Source organism: Pholcus phalangioides, unplaced genomic scaffold (genome assembly GCF_987345545.1).
Source record: "Pholcus phalangioides strain wild (caught in Gottingen) unplaced genomic scaffold, Ppha-v1.0 ptg000022l_1, whole genome shotgun sequence".
Classification (NCBI taxonomy): Eukaryota; Metazoa; Arthropoda; class Arachnida; order Araneae; family Pholcidae; genus Pholcus; species Pholcus phalangioides.
The window spans coordinates 23,310,080-23,329,558 of NW_028301615.1; the positions used below are offsets into that span (position 1 = coordinate 23,310,080).

Genomic DNA, 19,479 nt, shown 5'->3' on the forward strand with positions numbered 1-19,479 from the left:
ACATCATATTCACCATGATTCCCACGCGATTGAAGAAGAATAAACATTGCAACAGGTGCTATAATTATCCATAAAATTCCGATTTGTCTTAATTCCGTTGGAAAGCAACCGTATTAATTGGATGTCGAGATTATTTTTGAAATCGCGCCAGAATCGACATCCATCATATTTGCAGTTGAAGAAGCGATCCAATCGGCGAACCTATTTGTGACGGTGTAGAAGCATGTTTCTGTGAATCATTTTATTCGATGGAATCAGATACTGGGGTGTAGCAGCTGCGTCCAAGATTCCGAGGGGAATTCATTCTGCGTTCTGACCATCGATTGCGATCGGTAAGCTTGAAGTCACCACGTCCAACGCTGAAGATGGTCGATCATGCCAAAAACTTGTGGGCGAATAGGGATTTCACAGACTGTGTCATTTCCGTGGGAGAACAGGATATCCACGCTCATTCCCTGATCCTTGGTGCGCGTTCGAGAGTATTTGCTGACATGTTGCGACACGAGACACCCGGAAGCCACATTAACCGCTTGGAAGTGACCGACTTCGATAAAGACACGATGGACCTTTTCTTGGAATTCCTCTACACCGGGAACGTACGCCGTATGAATTTCAACCTCGCCCTGGAACTTCTACGGGCCAGCGACAAATTCGAGGTCGGTGACTTGAAATCGTTCTGCAGCAGTTACTTGATGCCTAAGGTGAACGATGGGAACGTCTGCCAGGTCCTCGCGAGCGCCGACATTTGCAAGGCGGAGCAGCTCCGTTGCCACGCCATGGGCTACTTCTGCGAGAATTTTCTGTCCGCGGGGGATTTCGAAACGAATCGTTCGATTTTCGAGGCGCGATCGGAACTGCTTTGCGACATCGTCAAGAGGTTCCTCGAACAGAGAGGAAGAACTGGCCAACTCGAATCAGATGGACGGAAGAACAGTAACAACAAAAGACCACGCAACGAATAACGCTGCGTTGATTCGGTGGATTTCACTGACTTGGTTTATGATCCGTGCCGTGTTTTTTGCTCTAAAAAGTAAATAATTATCATGATGATTCGGTCATAATTGATGTATTCATGAGCAATGATGTGTCCGAAACACAGAATGTAAAACAAGGTATTTCCGGGAGTTCCTTTGCAAGAGAAACATATTGGATATATTATGCTCAATATATTATGACTTCAATTTTTCGTTAAAGCATTGAAAAATAAATGTCAAAAATTAAGTTTTTTTTTTACAAAATTTTTTAGCTCGGGCTACATCTAAACGGGTTAAAATGTGCTGCACATGTTGAAATATGGTAGTTTTACGTCATAATGGTATAATTCACGAATTACGTCAGCATCGGGGGGGGGGGGGGGAAGGGGGTTTCGGATTTGCTGACTTTTGGTGACGGGGGTGAGGGGATTTGAAGCCTGCTTACGTCATCAACCACACCTTTTTGGAGATATGAAATATTCTAAGCTGCTGACGAAATTTTGCTGACGGGGGAGGGGGTCAAAAATGGCTGAAAATCTGCTTAGGAGCCGTTCAAGTATTACGTAAGTAAATTTTTAGCCATTTGCGACCCCCTCCCCCCCCCCCCCCGTCAGCAAAATTTCGTCATCAGCTCTGCCCCTCTGAATCCTAACTCATATTTTCATAAAGGGTGGTTGATGACATAAGCATTATACAAATCCCCCCTTCCCCTCCTTGTCATCAGAAGTCAGCAAATCGGAAATCCCCTCCCACCCATCGATGATGACGTCATACTTGAACGGCCCCTAAATGCAAATTGTCATAAGCCTTAATTATGCACTGTTGGTATTGCATTTTATGCATTACGTCAAGGTTTTCGTGATGCAGTGCTTGCTACCTGTGAGAAAAATTTGGATTTTTTTTTTTAAATTTCCCAAAAAAGGCCATTAATATAGGCCATTAGTATTTTATTTCAAGCCTCACTTTTTTTATGTCAATTGGTTGATTTGTTATTAATTTTTAAAATGTTTTAGTACTTCTCGTCTATCCTGTTTAATGATTTAATTTTTGCACTCCTCTTCTACCACACTGTAAAAAAGGATTCTCTAGGTAAACATGCCGGGTGTGGTAGCCCAGGTCGGTAAGATACTCGCCTGAAGTACCAATGGATGTTCATACGTGTCGCGAGTTCGATACCCGGTCTCTCCTTGTCAGAAACTTTCCTGAGACAGGAGTACAACAGAAACAGCGATATGACCACACGAAAATATTGCTACCGCAGGGAGTCCTATATCGAAGGATCAGCGCATGAACCTCTGAATGAACGCCAGGATCTCTCTGCCAGCGGACTTATCCCGTTGCCGAGATCTCTTCCAGCCCAGCTTCGTGGCAGAGTCTGGAACAAAGTGAGTGCCCCTAACAGTCTGAGCGTGTAGCTAGTGTTGTGCTTGATATTTCAGTGCTGCCATCTATACTTCAAATTGTGACTGAAGTGTAACGATTGCATATTTGTTACGTTGTAGACCTGTTGCTCTCTGTGGAGAGACTTTTTTACGGGGAGATCGGCTCGCATTCGCGCCTTGAAGTTGGAAACCACAGAAAACCAACTTCAGCCGACCACCACTGTGGCGCCGGTGGGGTTCGAACCCGGATCCTCGCGATGCGAGTCCGTTACTATGACCACTCGACCACCACAGCGGCCTCATGAACCTCTGGGTGAGTATAGAAAAAATGCTGCCGTTCGGAATCGGCAATAAATTGTAAGTCGTCCCTGTCTAACCTCTTTAGACATGCGACAAAACTAACCATTAATTTTTTTTAGCTATTCAGCTTTCAATTCGTTTTGATCGAATAATGTATAGGTAGAAAGAGCGAAATCTCGAGTTTCACACGCAGTTGCCGAAAGGTAGCACTAACGCTCTTCCTTCGGCCGTCACTTTAGTCTTTGTCAAGATGGCGACTGCACAAAAGAAATCATTTTGTGTTCTAAGCCTAGTGAAGTGCGAGTCCGTAACAACTGTCCATCGTGCGTTTCGTCGACGATACCCTGGTGTTAAACTTCTTACCGCTCACAGCATTAGGATTAACAATTCCGAGACACGGGTTGTCTGTGTAAAGGAGAATCCATCCCCTGGCCACCCGCATGGCAGACGAAAATGTGGAGCGCATCCGACAGAGTTTCGCACGTAGTCCACAGAAATCCACTCGCAGTGGATGCGAATATGCTCGCAAAAGTTTGGGACGAATTCCACTACATTGTAGACACATGCCATGAATCCCAACGCGCACATATTGAGCACCTTTAATTTGGTCTGCATGAAAACTTGATGGCAAGCCATGTAATGAAAAATTAATCTTAAGTGCCTATGTCCAATATTTTTCGTAATGTACGCATTTTCGAATGGGTGATTCCTTTTGAAACACCCTATATATTAGGGATAAAACTTAATTGAACATTGTATGGTGGCACATAAGCACACGCATAGTGTAACCCTTGTTGATGAGGTACTCGGATAATCGGCTACCCTTCTACTACTACTACAGTACTAAACCGAAGATGCTCCTCGTTCACATTCCTCGGCGGAATTTCTATCGAATTGATACATACCGGAACGTGTTGTGTGAGTGTATGTATATTTCATGGCCTTAAGATATGTATGCTGTCCGATTTTTGCTTGTTTCGTGTAATTACTAGTGCCCTCTGCGTTTCATATTTAGAAGTAAAGATGGTGAATGCTTGAATTTTTATGTCGTGTCTTTATCGCGTTGTAGGACTACTACTACTACTCAACCGTACATGCACCTCGTACAAATTTCTCTCTGAATCGGCACGTGCCGGAATGTGTGTTCTGATTTGTATGAGTGGAGTGGCCCTAACGTATTTATCTTGTCGAGTTGCGCTTGTTTCGTGTTGCCTTACATTTTCTGAAGTCAAGATGGAAATGCTTGAATTTTTCATAACATGTCAGTATCGTGTTGTAGGTCTGCCTGCTCTCTGCGGACAGACACTTTTTCAAATGGAGGACCGGCTCGCATTCACGCCTCGAAAAACCGCAGAAAACCAGATTCAACAGGCCACCACTGTGCCGCCAACGGGGTTCGAACGTGAATCTTGACGACGAGAGCCCTCAGGACCAACCGTGGCACAACCGCTTTGCCACCCCCCCCAGGGGGATGTAAAAGGACGAGAGCCCAGCATGAGGCCCACACGACCGCACAGCGGCGGGTTGTAGGACTGCCTGCTATCTCTGCGGAGAGAGTTTTTTTTCAATGTGAAACCGGTAATTTTTTTAATTGAGATCGCTATTCACTAAAAAAACCAAATATATTAGATGAATAGCGTTACCACATGACCCGTATTTCCACGAACATTCCCGTAATTTCAAGCCGTTATGACATTTTCTTTGTAAAAAAATATGGCCTCCATATGGTGGTTTATAAGGGTCTCTACGGCAGGCTCAAGGAGGACAGTGACAAGTTCTTCAACATTTTACACATGCCAGTTGACATATTTGACGATCAGCCAGGCGAGTACCTCCCGGACCCGCGTCGTGCGTGAATACTCTCATTTAACCTAATGTTCAAAACTTGTTTGTGGGGGGGGGGGGGGGTTACGGAGCCCGAAAAAAGTTTTGGCATGTGTGGGCGCCATCCGGGCCCTGAAGAACATTTCCGAGTTGCGGGCCGTATTCCTCACCCTCTGAAAAAAAAAGGTTACATTTGCAAACCATTAGTTACAATTTCTTACGGACCCACACCAGCACCTCCTAGAGATAGAAGGCCTCTGCACGGGTCGCCATAAACGCCATTCAGACTACCTAGCAAGTTTGCCTCATTTTGAAGTACAGCATCCTATTTCGCTTCTTATTATTTTGGCGTAGAATTTTCCTGATTGGCTCACAAATACCGCATAATGATTGGATGTGGGGGCATAGAAATCGCCAATTCTGAGCCCGATCATTTCTTTTAAGCACAACGATGATACTGGCACGAGCAGGGAATTTTTTTCCCTGAATATTCCGAAAGAAAATGGACTACTTACTGACGTCATTAAGCAGCGTGCCGAGGCCTTCTATCTCTAGGAGGTGCTGCCCACACCCGCTCTATGTGAAAGGTGCCATTGAAAAAAAAAAGCGCAATGCAACTTCAGTCAAAAATGCTGCTCGCAGAACTCTTTATTTTATTTGCAACATGATGATACATCCATGTTTTCGATTTAACGACGGATATAAACATTTTATGTATAAAGTGGATTTAAGAGAAAATAACAAAACTCACGACGTAAGTCTCTTGTTCACAGAAATTTTACGATTCTTGTGACACACAGTAGAGATTCTTTTTGGCTATTTATATTCTTCCGTTTTATTCTTTCTCTATATGTATGTTGGCATCTTTCGCAACTTAACATCTCTACGAATGTTCTCCAACAATAAATATTGCAAAAGACCTGCGAGAGAGAAAAGAAAAACATGAAAATCAGATTTTTCCAGAAGATCCATATCATAAAAAAGTCTCGTGCGAGCGACAGAAATGCGTTTTTCTTTTATGACTTCCAGTAAAAGCACTGTTTTTGTTTCGAACCAGATAAAAATGAAACTCGTCTTTCATGAAAATTCCGGGCGCTTCTATATATATACGGAAGATTTACCGAAGTATTCGATATATACCGAGTTTACGAAATCGATTCATATGCGCATTAAGGGGGGTCATTCAAGTATTACGTCAGTAATACTTGCAAACCATTAGTTACAACTTCTTCCAGACCCACACCAGCACCTCCTAGAGATAGAAGGCCTCTGCACGGGTTGCCATAAACGCCATTCAGACTACCTAGCAAGCTACCATCAAGTATTACGTCGGTAATACTTGATGGATGGTGGGGGGTTCGGGTTTGCTGGCTTTTGATGATAAGGGGGTGTTGGGTTGAATGATGCTTATGTCGTCAAGCATCCCTTTTAAAAGTTATGAAATATTCTTAATCGCAGCTTATACTCGGTGTGGCAAAAACGAGGGAAATCTTTCCCTAGTTTGTGAGCACCTGTGTTCCTTGTAGAGTCACTTTAATGATCTCTGAATGTTCCGCGGATCCTTCAAGTATTGCGTGAGTATCGATGGGAGGCGGGGGGGGGGGTGGCGGCGTTGGATGATGCTTAGGTCATCAACCACCCTTTATGAAGATATGAAATATTCTTAATGGCGCATCTTCGTCGATGCGCCCCCGAAAACGGATAAAAAATCTTTCAATGGTTATTGGTCACCTGAACCAACATTCTACCTATTGATAAGTCCCCTACATAGTCAATTTAGTGATCTCTAAATGTCTCATGGATTCTTTAAGTGCTCTGGAAATGTGTCCGGGCCGCTAAAGTGCTCTGGAACTGCGCCGCGCGTCACTCAAATGATCCGTAATTATGTCGAAAGTCACTTAAGTAATCTGAGAATGTGCCACAGGTAACTTGAGTGATGTGAAGCTGCACTACGGGGCCCCTTAAATGCCCTTAAACTCTGCCACTTGCCACCTAAGGGATCTCTAAATATGCCATTCATCGCTCGAGTAATCTGTAAATGTGACGCGTATCACTTAAGTGATCTGCGAATGCTCCGCGGACCTGTTTGAGTGACAAGAAAATGTGCCAGGGGCCGTTTAAACGCTCTGGAATTGTGCCGCGTGTCACTTAAACCATCTGTAAATGTGTCGCTTAGTTCATTTTTACAAAATTAGGTGTGAGGTGGCGTTCCACGTCAGATAACTTCGAGGGCCACATATGGCCTGTGGGTTTAGCATATATTTCATAGAGGGGGTTGGTCGCACTGAATTTCTTAAAAAGAAATTTTGAGTTCTTGCCCTTCATGCAGCAATGAAGATTGAATTGATCATAATAATATAAAAACTGATTATAACATAAGAAAATATAAAGATATTTTCTTACGGAATTCTCTAATTTTTCTTCGAACATTTTTGCATGAAAAGAAAACGATTTTCTGGTGGGGCAAGGGCAGCTCAATTCCCCCACCTCCTAACGCATATTAGGGGTCAAACACATACGTGGTCAGGCGGCATACCCCCCCCCCCCACCCTGCGTACACCAGTGGCAACTAGAAGAGTAACAGCAAAAAAAGAACCCGGATATAAGAATCAAAATAGCTGAACCAAATGTGATTTTTATAAGCGATGGCTACTGTATATCAGAGATATGGGCTTATGGAATAATTAAATATTATGCAAGGATGACGTCACCCTCCGCTACCATACGAAGGTTTTTAACAGCTGACTGTTGCGAAGATGAATTTTTGGAAAGAGGGAAATTCAACTGCCTTTGCGGGGAATCAAACCCACGTCCTTTCACTTTTCCGGGTGATTGCACTGGACTACAAAAGCAACGAATCTCTCAATCTTTCCTTGGAGCACTGAACGAGACTGTTCAGTGGACACGATTCCCGTCATGGACGGCCGGACCAACTCAGGCCGTGCTCACAATTGCTGACGTTGCGTAGGTGAATTTTTGGAAAGAGAAAATTCAGCCTTTTTGTATGTGTGTGTGTGTGTGCAACAAAATTCAACTGTCTTGGAGAGTGACGTCATCCTTGTATAAGTCGCTATCTGGTCGCAGCGTCAGCAGTTGCGAGCTGAGTCAGGTCCGGACGTCCATCTACGGTCCCGTTCAGTGCACACGAGCTTCAAGGAAAGGTTGAGAAATTCATTGGCTTTTTGTGGTCTAGGGCGTTCACCCGGAAAGTGAAAAGACGTGGGTTCGATTCCTCGCAAATGCAGTTGTATTTTATCTCTCTCTCTCTCCAAAAATTCATCTTCGCAACAGCCAGTTGTTAAAAACCTTCGTAAATAAATCTTCTCCCTTCACCCTCGTGGCGAGTTCGATCTCAATCCACTTCCGTATATTTTTTGTCCTATCTATTTTGAATTTTTCAGATAAATTCTTGAATATACCCCCCGAATAATTTCCTGTGAATAATAGTTTCCCCATTTGTGCTGCCACTTGCACATGACGCCTGAATATATATATATATATTTTATTGAATAAGCTGAAAATGTGAGGAAAAATGGGGATTTAATGTAAAAAAATGAAAAAAATTCCAACACGCGACAATAACGTTAGCGGAATGAATTCCCCCCCCCCCCCCACACCACTATATATGAATGAAAGTAGGAGGCTGGGGGCTAAGCTTTGGATAGAAAATACTGAAGAATATGTTGAGAATCTATTACCATAGTCAAAAGATCAAAAAAGTCTAGCTTCGAAGATCAATTATGATGAGGTTATCTAACCTCGCAACAAGTCCATAAATTATTCATCTCATAAACATTATTACTTATAGCGCATATTTCTGAGAGAAGTTGGGGAAGGAAGATCCATAAATTTATTGCATATAGTCAGCTGTTTTCTTTTGCCTCATTTTCCGACCAAGTGAACGCCATCCCCCATAGCCATCTAGTATATCATTTATTTTTCCCGTGCATCAATGTGTGGAACCATTACAATAATTTATCGATTTACTATACCGAACAAATTCCGGGAAAAAAATGCTTTTCTTCCTGTTATAGCAATTTACGAGCAGCTGGTGTGAAAATTCTATTTTATGGAAAAAGACGTGGAAAACCGAAACAAAGCTGTGAATTCATATCTAGGGAAATATCGTAAATTCTTATACAGGGTGATTCAGGATAGATAGGAAAAACTCTAAGAGGTGATATAGTACACACCAATACAAACAATTGTCATCAAAGAATGCAAGGTCTAGCGCGAAACGCAAACACACTAGCGCCGTTTCGGAACGGCCGCTCCGCATTGCTGTTGAAATTTATCCGTAGAACAAGAACACCATGCATGCAAATTTGACCTGGGGAAGAAGAAGTAACCGCATGCAAATCTGCGTCACAGTGAATGGAAGGCGATATTCCAGCGTGTAACCGTTCAAACAGTTGTAACGTACGGGATAATGGCGCACTTTAGTAATACTGAAAAAGCACAAACGCATTTCAGTATGAAAATACTTAGCGTATTTCCCCCAGTGGCGTATCATCTATTTTCGTCTATTTTTTAATCTTTTCCGTGAGCATGCGATTCAGAACTTTGGCAGACATCCGTTGCTGATTTCTGAATGTTTTTTCACTCACAGACATTACTCGACAATTGTTTCTGTACATAAGTTTGAACAATGATGACCATGTGTGACACCCAAGACCACGTCAAATCAAAAGTAACCCTTTCGAATCTAGACCTCTCGTTTAAATTAAAGGTCGTACGCATTCTTCTGCGTAATTTCTATCGAATCGGCACACGTCAGAATGTGTGTTCTGAGTGATATGTAGGATACTAACGAATCCATGATTTCAAAAAGTTGTGATTTTGTTTCTCGTTATTTCTGGTGATGTCATCTGATCTCTATATTTTAATGAGAATAAACGCTTGAAGTTCCATGTTATATATCCAAGGATATGCATATATATATTTTTGTATACATTGTGTATTTAGACCATTCAAATCTTTCCAAAGACCATTCTCAAATCTTTCCCACTTCAACATGCTAACTTCTTCTTTCTTGCCCACAAGTCTTTTCCACACGTCTTTCGAAATCCCAGGCTGCGGTCTCCGGCTCTTATGTGCCACAGGGCGAACGTGCAATTTTTCTCCCTAGTCACTGGATTGAGTCACTCATTTTTGTGAAATGGCTTGTTCGTTGCATCGAGTTGATGGCTGTCTTCATGGGGAGGACGACGCGAGTGATTCGAAACTTGCGAGCACGGGGGAAGGGTAGCCACCACTATAGTTCTTTGCCAACTTTTCTGACACAACTCTGCCTCTTTTGAGGTAAGGTGATTTGTATCAGTCCGGGATTGTGAGTGGTTCTAGCTATCTATCTATCCAAGCGATGATTGTTAACTCGTAAGATATTCAGGGCAATAATGACACAGATTTTTGTCTGGTCTTTAGTAATCTTTGTCTTCCGGGCAAGGTCACATCGTCTACGTGCCAACCGTCACTTCCACCGAATCCAGACTGCGAATCCTTTTAACTCAAATTGGGAAGGAAAGACAGACACAGACACGCACACACGCACACGATTCGAACCATAGTCTTTTTAAAAAGCCCAGTCCGACACTCTACCACTTACATTGATTCGGACGAGGAATCTCTCAGGCGCTAAAAGTGTAAAACACTTGCTAGTTTTAGCTGACGCACCTATAGAAAACAGTGGGCTTGTCATCAATTTATGAGTGAATGATTTGTCTCTTCAAGTGACGTCTAGGAAATCGTTAAAAAAAGCAGCATAGTGAACAGCGATTGGCTAAAATACCAGTGTTGACGTCACACTTATGTTCATAGATGACGAATAGGTCAGGCTGGCATTTTAAGGAGCTGTGGGGAACAACGGTTGGCTATAGCGATAAAATTGGAGTCATAACTTGTGCTCAAAGATTGTGCAAAGTTCTGATATTTTGAGAATCTAGTTTTTTAGCGAAAACTCCACTTTACACTTGGTGTATTATATTACGACCAAAATGACATGATAATTTTTCCATTACTCAAATGGGATTAAGCAGTGAATATCTTGATGTAAATGAGGTAAATCGGGTGAGTATGTGATAATCTGTTCATAATCACCAACAATTTTGTTAAGCTTGATGAGCTTCGTTAATTAATCACATTTACCAGTAATTATGTAAAATTCCTCGTCCTCATTAGCGAAAATAACCAATCTTCAATAAAATCATTGAAATTTACCGGATATTATGCATGAACTTCAGTCTATGCCAGCCATCTTCAACCCGTTGTCCGCGAGCACCACGGCGTCATCGGAAGCACCAAAAGTGCTCAAAGTTTGCACTCCCTCTTTCCGGTTAATCTTCCAATTACATTTTTTTTTTACCTTGTTTAAATTGTATTCAAGGATTGAAATCATCCTGATTTTTTTTTCCATTCGTCTGTGAAACTTGCTGTAAGGGTTGGGTACAGACAGTGCTCATGACTAGAAGGTTGAAGACCTCTAGCCTATAGGATGATGCTAGGAATGCTTCGATATCTCTCCGCGGTGGGAAGCGGCGAGGGTGTCTGGTCTTCAAAGATAAAACGTCTAAGATGATGAAGAATTATATCGGTAATGTTGGTGTTGTTTGCACATGTTACATACGAAGAATGTGGACATTGCAAGAATGATTGTTTTGTAATCTTAAAAACACATACCCCGTATATGTTCGTGCATATCCCGACCCCCAATGACTTCAGGACCACCAGAACCGCAAGAAATTGAAAGCCCGTGTATAAGCCGACTCCCAGAAATTAGTGCATTTTAGATGGGTGGGTAAATAGTATATTTTCATGTGGCTGAAACTTCAATAAAAAATGATTCAGACTTTCTAATAAATTTATTTTGATTCTCTGAACTCTACATCGAAAGCCAATATGGAGAGAGAGAGAGAGAGAGCGAGCGAGGGAGAGGGAAAGAGAGGGGGGAAAGAGAGAGATGGAGAGGGGGGAGAGGGAGAGGGTGAGAGAGAAAGATAGAGATGGAGAGGGGGGAGAGGGAGAGGGTGAGAGAGAAAGATAGAGATGGAGAGGGGGGAGAGGGTGAGAGAGGGGGAGATAGAGAGAGGGGGAGGGAGAGAGGGGAGAGATAACTTTTCATCTCTCAACTCTGCTCAGTCGGAGATACCACCGTCGTCACTCTCGGATACAAATACAAATACAAAAAGTGGATGTCATCATCGCGTTGCTGATACTCTCTCTAAACTTTATAAAAAACTGATGATGATTTCGGTGGAAACAGAATTCCACGCTTCGTGAACCCACAGGCACAGCTAGGCCAATGTCGGATTTCTTTAAGGACCGTTTTTGTTGTTTATTTATCTTAGGCACGAATTCATTCGGTCCATAAGTTCGGACATTGATTTTATACTTAGATTATGATTTTATAGTTGTTATGATTGTAATGTATATTTTGTAATGTATGCTTTTTTATGAATAAATAAATGCCAGAGGTATCCAGTCCGTGTGGACAATGATCCGATATTGCCATATGGCGATGTGGCCTGAGTATCTTTCGGTTTGACGGTCCATAAGTCACATAAATGATCTTTAAAATGCTTGTTGATTCGAAGATGTCTTTTTTGTTCAAAGATGACGCGTAGGTCCGCCTGACATTTCATGGAGTTGTAGGGAACAGCGGTTGGTTGTAGAGATTAAATTGACGTCATAACTTTTGCTCAAAGATTGCGCAAAGCTATTCTGAGAATCTCTAGTTTTACCGAAAACTCCGCCTTGCGTTATTTATTATACTACGACGTTTTGAACGCTGTAAAATTCACATAAGACAACACCTTCAGTAGCAGAAATCCTCCACGCGATGCTCGTGAGGTCACTGAAGTCGTCAATTTCACCTATAGCCATTGGATATACCGCAGAAAAGGTAGATTTCGGTTACGTCCACCAGCACAAATGGATACACGTGGAATGGACGACTTCAAGTGACGTCAAAGCTTCGAGCGGAGGCTTTCTGCTACAGAAGGTGTTGCATAAGTGCACCGGGTATCAAAGCCGATGATGCTTTCAACATTTTTGTTCAATTAAAAAAAAAAAAAAAGTTTAAAAGGCTCTCAAAAATTACACTGCACCATTTTAGAGAGTGGAAATACAGTGTGTAACAAAATAAAAAGAAATCTAAATTTTTAAACGGTCTCCTTGTCCTCGAAATTCCAATCACAAACTTGCTGCCCTGTATCTCTCTTGACGCCAACAGAAGAAATTCCACGTTTCCACCTGCAATATTCGATGAGATATTTCAATTTAAAAAATCGGAGTAAAGGTGGGAAAGGACAGCATAAACCAGGGGGAAAGGAGCGTTGCCGAATAGTTTATGCTGCCTTTTCATAATTGTTCTGTGAACGTACTGTTTTTAATTCGAATATCTTAGCGAATAGTGCGCTTGAAATTTATCCGTAGAACAAGAACACCATGCATGCAAATTTGACCTGGGGAAGAAGAAGTAACCGCATGCAAATCTGCGTCACAGTGAATGGAAGGCGATATTCCAGCGTGTAACCGTTCAAACAGTTGTAACGTACGGGATAATGGCGCACTTTAGTAATACTGAAAAAGCACAAACGCATTTCAGTATGAAAATACTTAGCGTATTTCCCCCAGTGGCGTATCATCTATTTTCGTCTATTTTTTAATCTTTTCCGTGAGCATGCGATTCAGAACTTTGGCAGACATCCGTTGCTGATTTCTGAATGTTTTTTCACTCACAGACATTACTCGACAATTGTTTCTGTACATAAGTTTGAACAATGATGACCATGTGTGACACCCAAGACCACGTCAAATCAAAAGTAACCCTTTCGAATCTAGACCTCTCGTTTAAATTAAAGGTCGTACGCATTCTTCTGCGTAATTTCTATCGAATCGGCACACGTCAGAATGTGTGTTCTGAGTGATATGTAGGATACTAACGAATCCATGATTTCAAAAAGTTGTGATTTTGTTTCTCGTTATTTCTGGTGATGTCATCTGATCTCTATATTTTAATGAGAATAAACGCTTGAAGTTCCATGTTATATATCCAAGGATATGCATATATATATTTTTGTATACATTGTGTATTTAGACCATTCAAATCTTTCCAAAGACCATTCTCAAATCTTTCCCACTTCAACATGCTAACTTCTTCTTTCTTGCCCACAAGTCTTTTCCACACGTCTTTCGAAATCCCAGGCTGCGGTCTCCGGCTCTTATGTGCCACAGGGCGAACGTGCAATTTTTCTCCCTAGTCACTGGATTGAGTCACTCATTTTTGTGAAATGGCTTGTTCGTTGCATCGAGTTGATGGCTGTCTTCATGGGGAGGACGACGCGAGTGATTCGAAACTTGCGAGCACGGGGGAAGGGTAGCCACCACTATAGTTCTTTGCCAACTTTTCTGACACAACTCTGCCTCTTTTGAGGTAAGGTGATTTGTATCAGTCCGGGATTGTGAGTGGTTCTAGCTATCTATCTATCCAAGCGATGATTGTTAACTCGTAAGATATTCAGGGCAATAATGACACAGATTTTTGTCTGGTCTTTAGTAATCTTTGTCTTCCGGGCAAGGTCACATCGTCTACGTGCCAACCGTCACTTCCACCGAATCCAGACTGCGAATCCTTTTAACTCAAATTGGGAAGGAAAGACAGACACAGACACGCACACACGCACACGATTCGAACCATAGTCTTTTTAAAAAGCCCAGTCCGACACTCTACCACTTACATTGATTCGGACGAGGAATCTCTCAGGCGCTAAAAGTGTAAAACACTTGCTAGTTTTAGCTGACGCACCTATAGAAAACAGTGGGCTTGTCATCAATTTATGAGTGAATGATTTGTCTCTTCAAGTGACGTCTAGGAAATCGTTAAAAAAAGCAGCATAGTGAACAGCGATTGGCTAAAATACCAGTGTTGACGTCACACTTATGTTCATAGATGACGAATAGGTCAGGCTGGCATTTTAAGGAGCTGTGGGGAACAACGGTTGGCTATAGCGATAAAATTGGAGTCATAACTTGTGCTCAAAGATTGTGCAAAGTTCTGATATTTTGAGAATCTAGTTTTTTAGCGAAAACTCCACTTTACACTTGGTGTATTATATTACGACCAAAATGACATGATAATTTTTCCATTACTCAAATGGGATTAAGCAGTGAATATCTTGATGTAAATGAGGTAAATCGGGTGAGTATGTGATAATCTGTTCATAATCACCAACAATTTTGTTAAGCTTGATGAGCTTCGTTAATTAATCACATTTACCAGTAATTATGTAAAATTCCTCGTCCTCATTAGCGAAAATAACCAATCTTCAATAAAATCATTGAAATTTACCGGATATTATGCATGAACTTCAGTCTATGCCAGCCATCTTCAACCCGTTGTCCGCGAGCACCACGGCGTCATCGGAAGCACCAAAAGTGCTCAAAGTTTGCACTCCCTCTTTCCGGTTAATCTTCCAATTACATTTTTTTTTTACCTTGTTTAAATTGTATTCAAGGATTGAAATCATCCTGATTTTTTTTTCCATTCGTCTGTGAAACTTGCTGTAAGGGTTGGGTACAGACAGTGCTCATGACTAGAAGGTTGAAGACCTCTAGCCTATAGGATGATGCTAGGAATGCTTCGATATCTCTCCGCGGTGGGAAGCGGCGAGGGTGTCTGGTCTTCAAAGATAAAACGTCTAAGATGATGAAGAATTATATCGGTAATGTTGGTGTTGTTTGCACATGTTACATACGAAGAATGTGGACATTGCAAGAATGATTGTTTTGTAATCTTAAAAACACATACCCCGTATATGTTCGTGCATATCCCGACCCCCAATGACTTCAGGACCACCAGAACCGCAAGAAATTGAAAGCCCGTGTATAAGCCGACTCCCAGAAATTAGTGCATTTTAGATGGGTGGGTAAATAGTATATTTTCATGTGGCTGAAACTTCAATAAAAAATGATTCAGACTTTCTAATAAATTTATTTTGATTCTCTGAACTCTACATCGAAAGCCAATATGGAGAGAGAGAGAGAGAGAGCGAGCGAGGGAGAGGGAAAGAGAGGGGGGAAAGAGAGAGATGGAGAGGGGGGAGAGGGAGAGGGTGAGAGAGAAAGATAGAGATGGAGAGGGGGGAGAGGGAGAGGGTGAGAGAGAAAGATAGAGATGGAGAGGGGGGAGAGGGTGAGAGAGGGGGAGATAGAGAGAGGGGGAGGGAGAGAGGGGAGAGATAACTTTTCATCTCTCAACTCTGCTCAGTCGGAGATACCACCGTCGTCACTCTCGGATACAAATACAAATACAAAAAGTGGATGTCATCATCGCGTTGCTGATACTCTCTCTAAACTTTATAAAAAACTGATGATGATTTCGGTGGAAACAGAATTCCACGCTTCGTGAACCCACAGGCACAGCTAGGCCAATGTCGGATTTCTTTAAGGACCGTTTTTGTTGTTTATTTATCTTAGGCACGAATTCATTCGGTCCATAAGTTCGGACATTGATTTTATACTTAGATTATGATTTTATAGTTGTTATGATTGTAATGTATATTTTGTAATGTATGCTTTTTTATGAATAAATAAATGCCAGAGGTATCCAGTCCGTGTGGACAATGATCCGATATTGCCATATGGCGATGTGGCCTGAGTATCTTTCGGTTTGACGGTCCATAAGTCACATAAATGATCTTTAAAATGCTTGTTGATTCGAAGATGTCTTTTTTGTTCAAAGATGACGCGTAGGTCCGCCTGACATTTCATGGAGTTGTAGGGAACAGCGGTTGGTTGTAGAGATTAAATTGACGTCATAACTTTTGCTCAAAGATTGCGCAAAGCTATTCTGAGAATCTCTAGTTTTACCGAAAACTCCGCCTTGCGTTATTTATTATACTACGACGTTTTGAACGCTGTAAAATTCACATAAGACAACACCTTCAGTAGCAGAAATCCTCCACGCGATGCTCGTGAGGTCACTGAAGTCGTCAATTTCACCTATAGCCATTGGATATACCGCAGAAAAGGTAGATTTCGGTTACGTCCACCAGCACAAATGGATACACGTGGAATGGACGACTTCAAGTGACGTCAAAGCTTCGAGCGGAGGCTTTCTGCTACAGAAGGTGTTGCATAAGTGCACCGGGTATCAAAGCCGATGATGCTTTCAACATTTTTGTTCAATTAAAAAAAAAAAAAAAGTTTAAAAGGCTCTCAAAAATTACACTGCACCATTTTAGAGAGTGGAAATACAGTGTGTAACAAAATAAAAAGAAATCTAAATTTTTAAACGGTCTCCTTGTCCTCGAAATTCCAATCACAAACTTGCTGCCCTGTATCTCTCTTGACGCCAACAGAAGAAATTCCACGTTTCCACCTGCAATATTCGATGAGATATTTCAATTTAAAAAATCGGAGTAAAGGTGGGAAAGGACAGCATAAACCAGGGGGAAAGGAGCGTTGCCGAATAGTTTATGCTGCCTTTTCATAATTGTTCTGTGAACGTACTGTTTTTAATTCGAATATCTTAGCGAATAGTGCGCTTAGAAACATGGAATTTGTTTTTTTTGTTGACCTCAGGAGATACAGAGGAACAACTTTCTAATCGGAAGTTGGAATACAAGGAGACTAGGCAAAACTTAATTTTTTTATTTTATTTTGTAACACACTGTATGTTTACTCTCAGAACTACTTACGGGATAAATTTTTGAACTCCTTTTCAGCAATTTTTAAATTGGAATCGTACCTCTACGAAAGACGGTTGATGAGACAAATGCCGCATTAGTAGTCACAGGACACCCTGTATAATTAGTTACATTAAATTGTAACATATAAACTGTAACGTTAGAAAAATAGGTAAATTCCTTTATTAGGGCCCATATATAGTTGCTTTCTTGCGCTGAAAAACCACAAATAATGCGACTGAGACACCTTATAAATTTCTTACTTTTCTATACATTATACAGGGTCGAAATGGACTGGAACTGAATGAATCTTCATCATTCGGTTTCCTAACCCGTTAAATTGAATTAGATGTTTCAGTTCAGCGAGACTTTCAATCATAAACATGTCTCAAGCCTTTATACTTTCTCCTACTGTTGTTTTTTTTTTTTATTCCCACACTGTATGCGTACGTACGGCAGTTCATTACTGTTCCCATAGCTTACGGGGAAAACAAAACAAAAAAGAAGCTTATTGTGACAACCTGAGTGTATGTGAGAAAAAAAAAAACGTATCATACTTTCATTTTTTTACTGCGTCGCGATGAGGAAAAATGAGGGAAAAACGAAAGAAAAAAGGGAAAAATGGCAGAAAATAAAGGATTTCCGCGAAAGGCAATCTGTCAAAACCCCGCCTCCATTTACTCCATTCCTCCAGAAACTTCAAGATTAAAGAGTGTTGGCAGCAGATGTGAGGCGCTCGCAAATCAAAAACAATATAACGAGAAAAAATGCAGTATATACTATAGTAATAATGATGATGATGATGATGGAAAAAAGTATATATATGCATTTATTATGGTGCCACCTAAATCATGGAATATTAACTGGAAAGCATTAACAACGTTCTTTTTATACAAAGAATATTAATACAAATACAAATACAACGCCACAACAGGCAAATTGCCCAACGAGGTGGCTGACTTAAGAACATCATGGATCCCCGAGCCCCTACCTACTACTGCTACATCACACATGCACCCCCCCTCCGCGGAACCCCCCCAACGAATCAGTACATGCGGGAATGTGCGTGCACGTGTAGTGCAACCTGACGTAAAGTGGCGAGTGTGGTAGTGTGGCGAGACTTTTTAACGGGGAGATCGGCTCGCATTTGCGCCTTGAAGTTGGGAACCACAGAAAACCAACTTCAGCCGACCACCACTGTGGGGCTCGAACCCGGATCCTCGCATCACGAGTCCGGCACTATAACCACTCGACCACCACAGCGGCTTATTTGTCAAATAAGAATAAAAATAACTATTTTTACGCATCTTGATGGGATTAGAATAGACCTAAGCACTATGCATATGAATATTTGCAAGTAATTCCAAAAGAAATGCGTTGATGGGGCGCTTCCGTCTTCGAGACGTTTTGTGGTTGACCAGTCCCCAGTTTGCCTCCGTGCACTTGGTCGGTCGACATGCCACTCGCGGGCGGGAACCGTTCCACGTACAAGGTTTTGGCGAGAAATTTGGATTATCTATTTTTGACGAGTCGGCGATTAATATGGTTACCTTGTACTAACCTAACCGCACATTAGGAAAAGGGGGGGGGGAATATATATAAAAGGGAAAAAGTATGATAGACAAGGAAATTTTTTTAGAGCCCTCTTTCACCCTCACCACACGTGTTCTCTTTCGCTCTTGTATGCATAGTAGAAAGATATATTATATGTGTTAAAAAAAAAAAATCATTAGCACAGTTGCGTGGAAACAAAAGAGGGGAAAAAGCGCAATTTCCGTTGAGATGGGAGTCACTATAGAGCTTCGCGGTTGTGAAAAGGGAGGGAAGAAAACAGAGAACTTGTTTGGATTTATCCCACTGTGGTTCGGACGTAATATTACGTTCATGATCGTGAAGAGGTTAAAGGCACCCATACCTATGAATCCAACGTGAGTTAGGTAACATGAAATATCGACTTCTGTTTGATTCGAATCCACCTAAAGAAACCATCTGATTCAATGAGAACAACCTAGAGGGTATACCACATTCTGCTTCTTAATAAGAATCCGATTCTTCTTAACAGTGGATTTGATCTTTAGTTAAGAATCGAGAGGGGATATCGCTACCACATTTTTAACTAAGAATCGTTTTCCTTTCGTAGTTAAGAATCGGGTGACATCACTTCTTTTTTACCTCGATTCTCAGTAGACAATTTTTTTCTTCCATGTGAAAGGACGTAAATTCTTTAATAGAGTTTTTTTATGGTTTGTATTTACGATCCGCATCCTAAAAAACTAGTGTCGGCAATACTGTCAAAATCGAATCATCTCGATAAAG

At 41.6% G+C, this 19,479-nt stretch overlaps 1 protein-coding gene across 1 annotated transcript; it reads left to right on the forward strand.

Annotated features, from left to right (window-relative positions):
- Nucleotides 1-365: 365 nt before the first annotated feature.
- Nucleotides 366-962, forward strand: LOC149070025 (speckle-type POZ protein-like). Its single transcript, XM_089250088.1, has one exon. The coding sequence runs from the start codon at nucleotides 366-368 to the stop codon at nucleotides 960-962; it is 597 nt and encodes a 198-aa protein (XP_089106214.1).
- The last annotated feature ends 18,517 nt before the right edge of the window (nucleotides 963-19,479 follow it).

Coding starts and splice junctions, on each gene's coding strand:
- LOC149070025 (XM_089250088.1), top strand. CDS start 366: ATGGTCGATCATGCCAAAAACTTGTGGGCGAATAGGGATTTCACAGAC.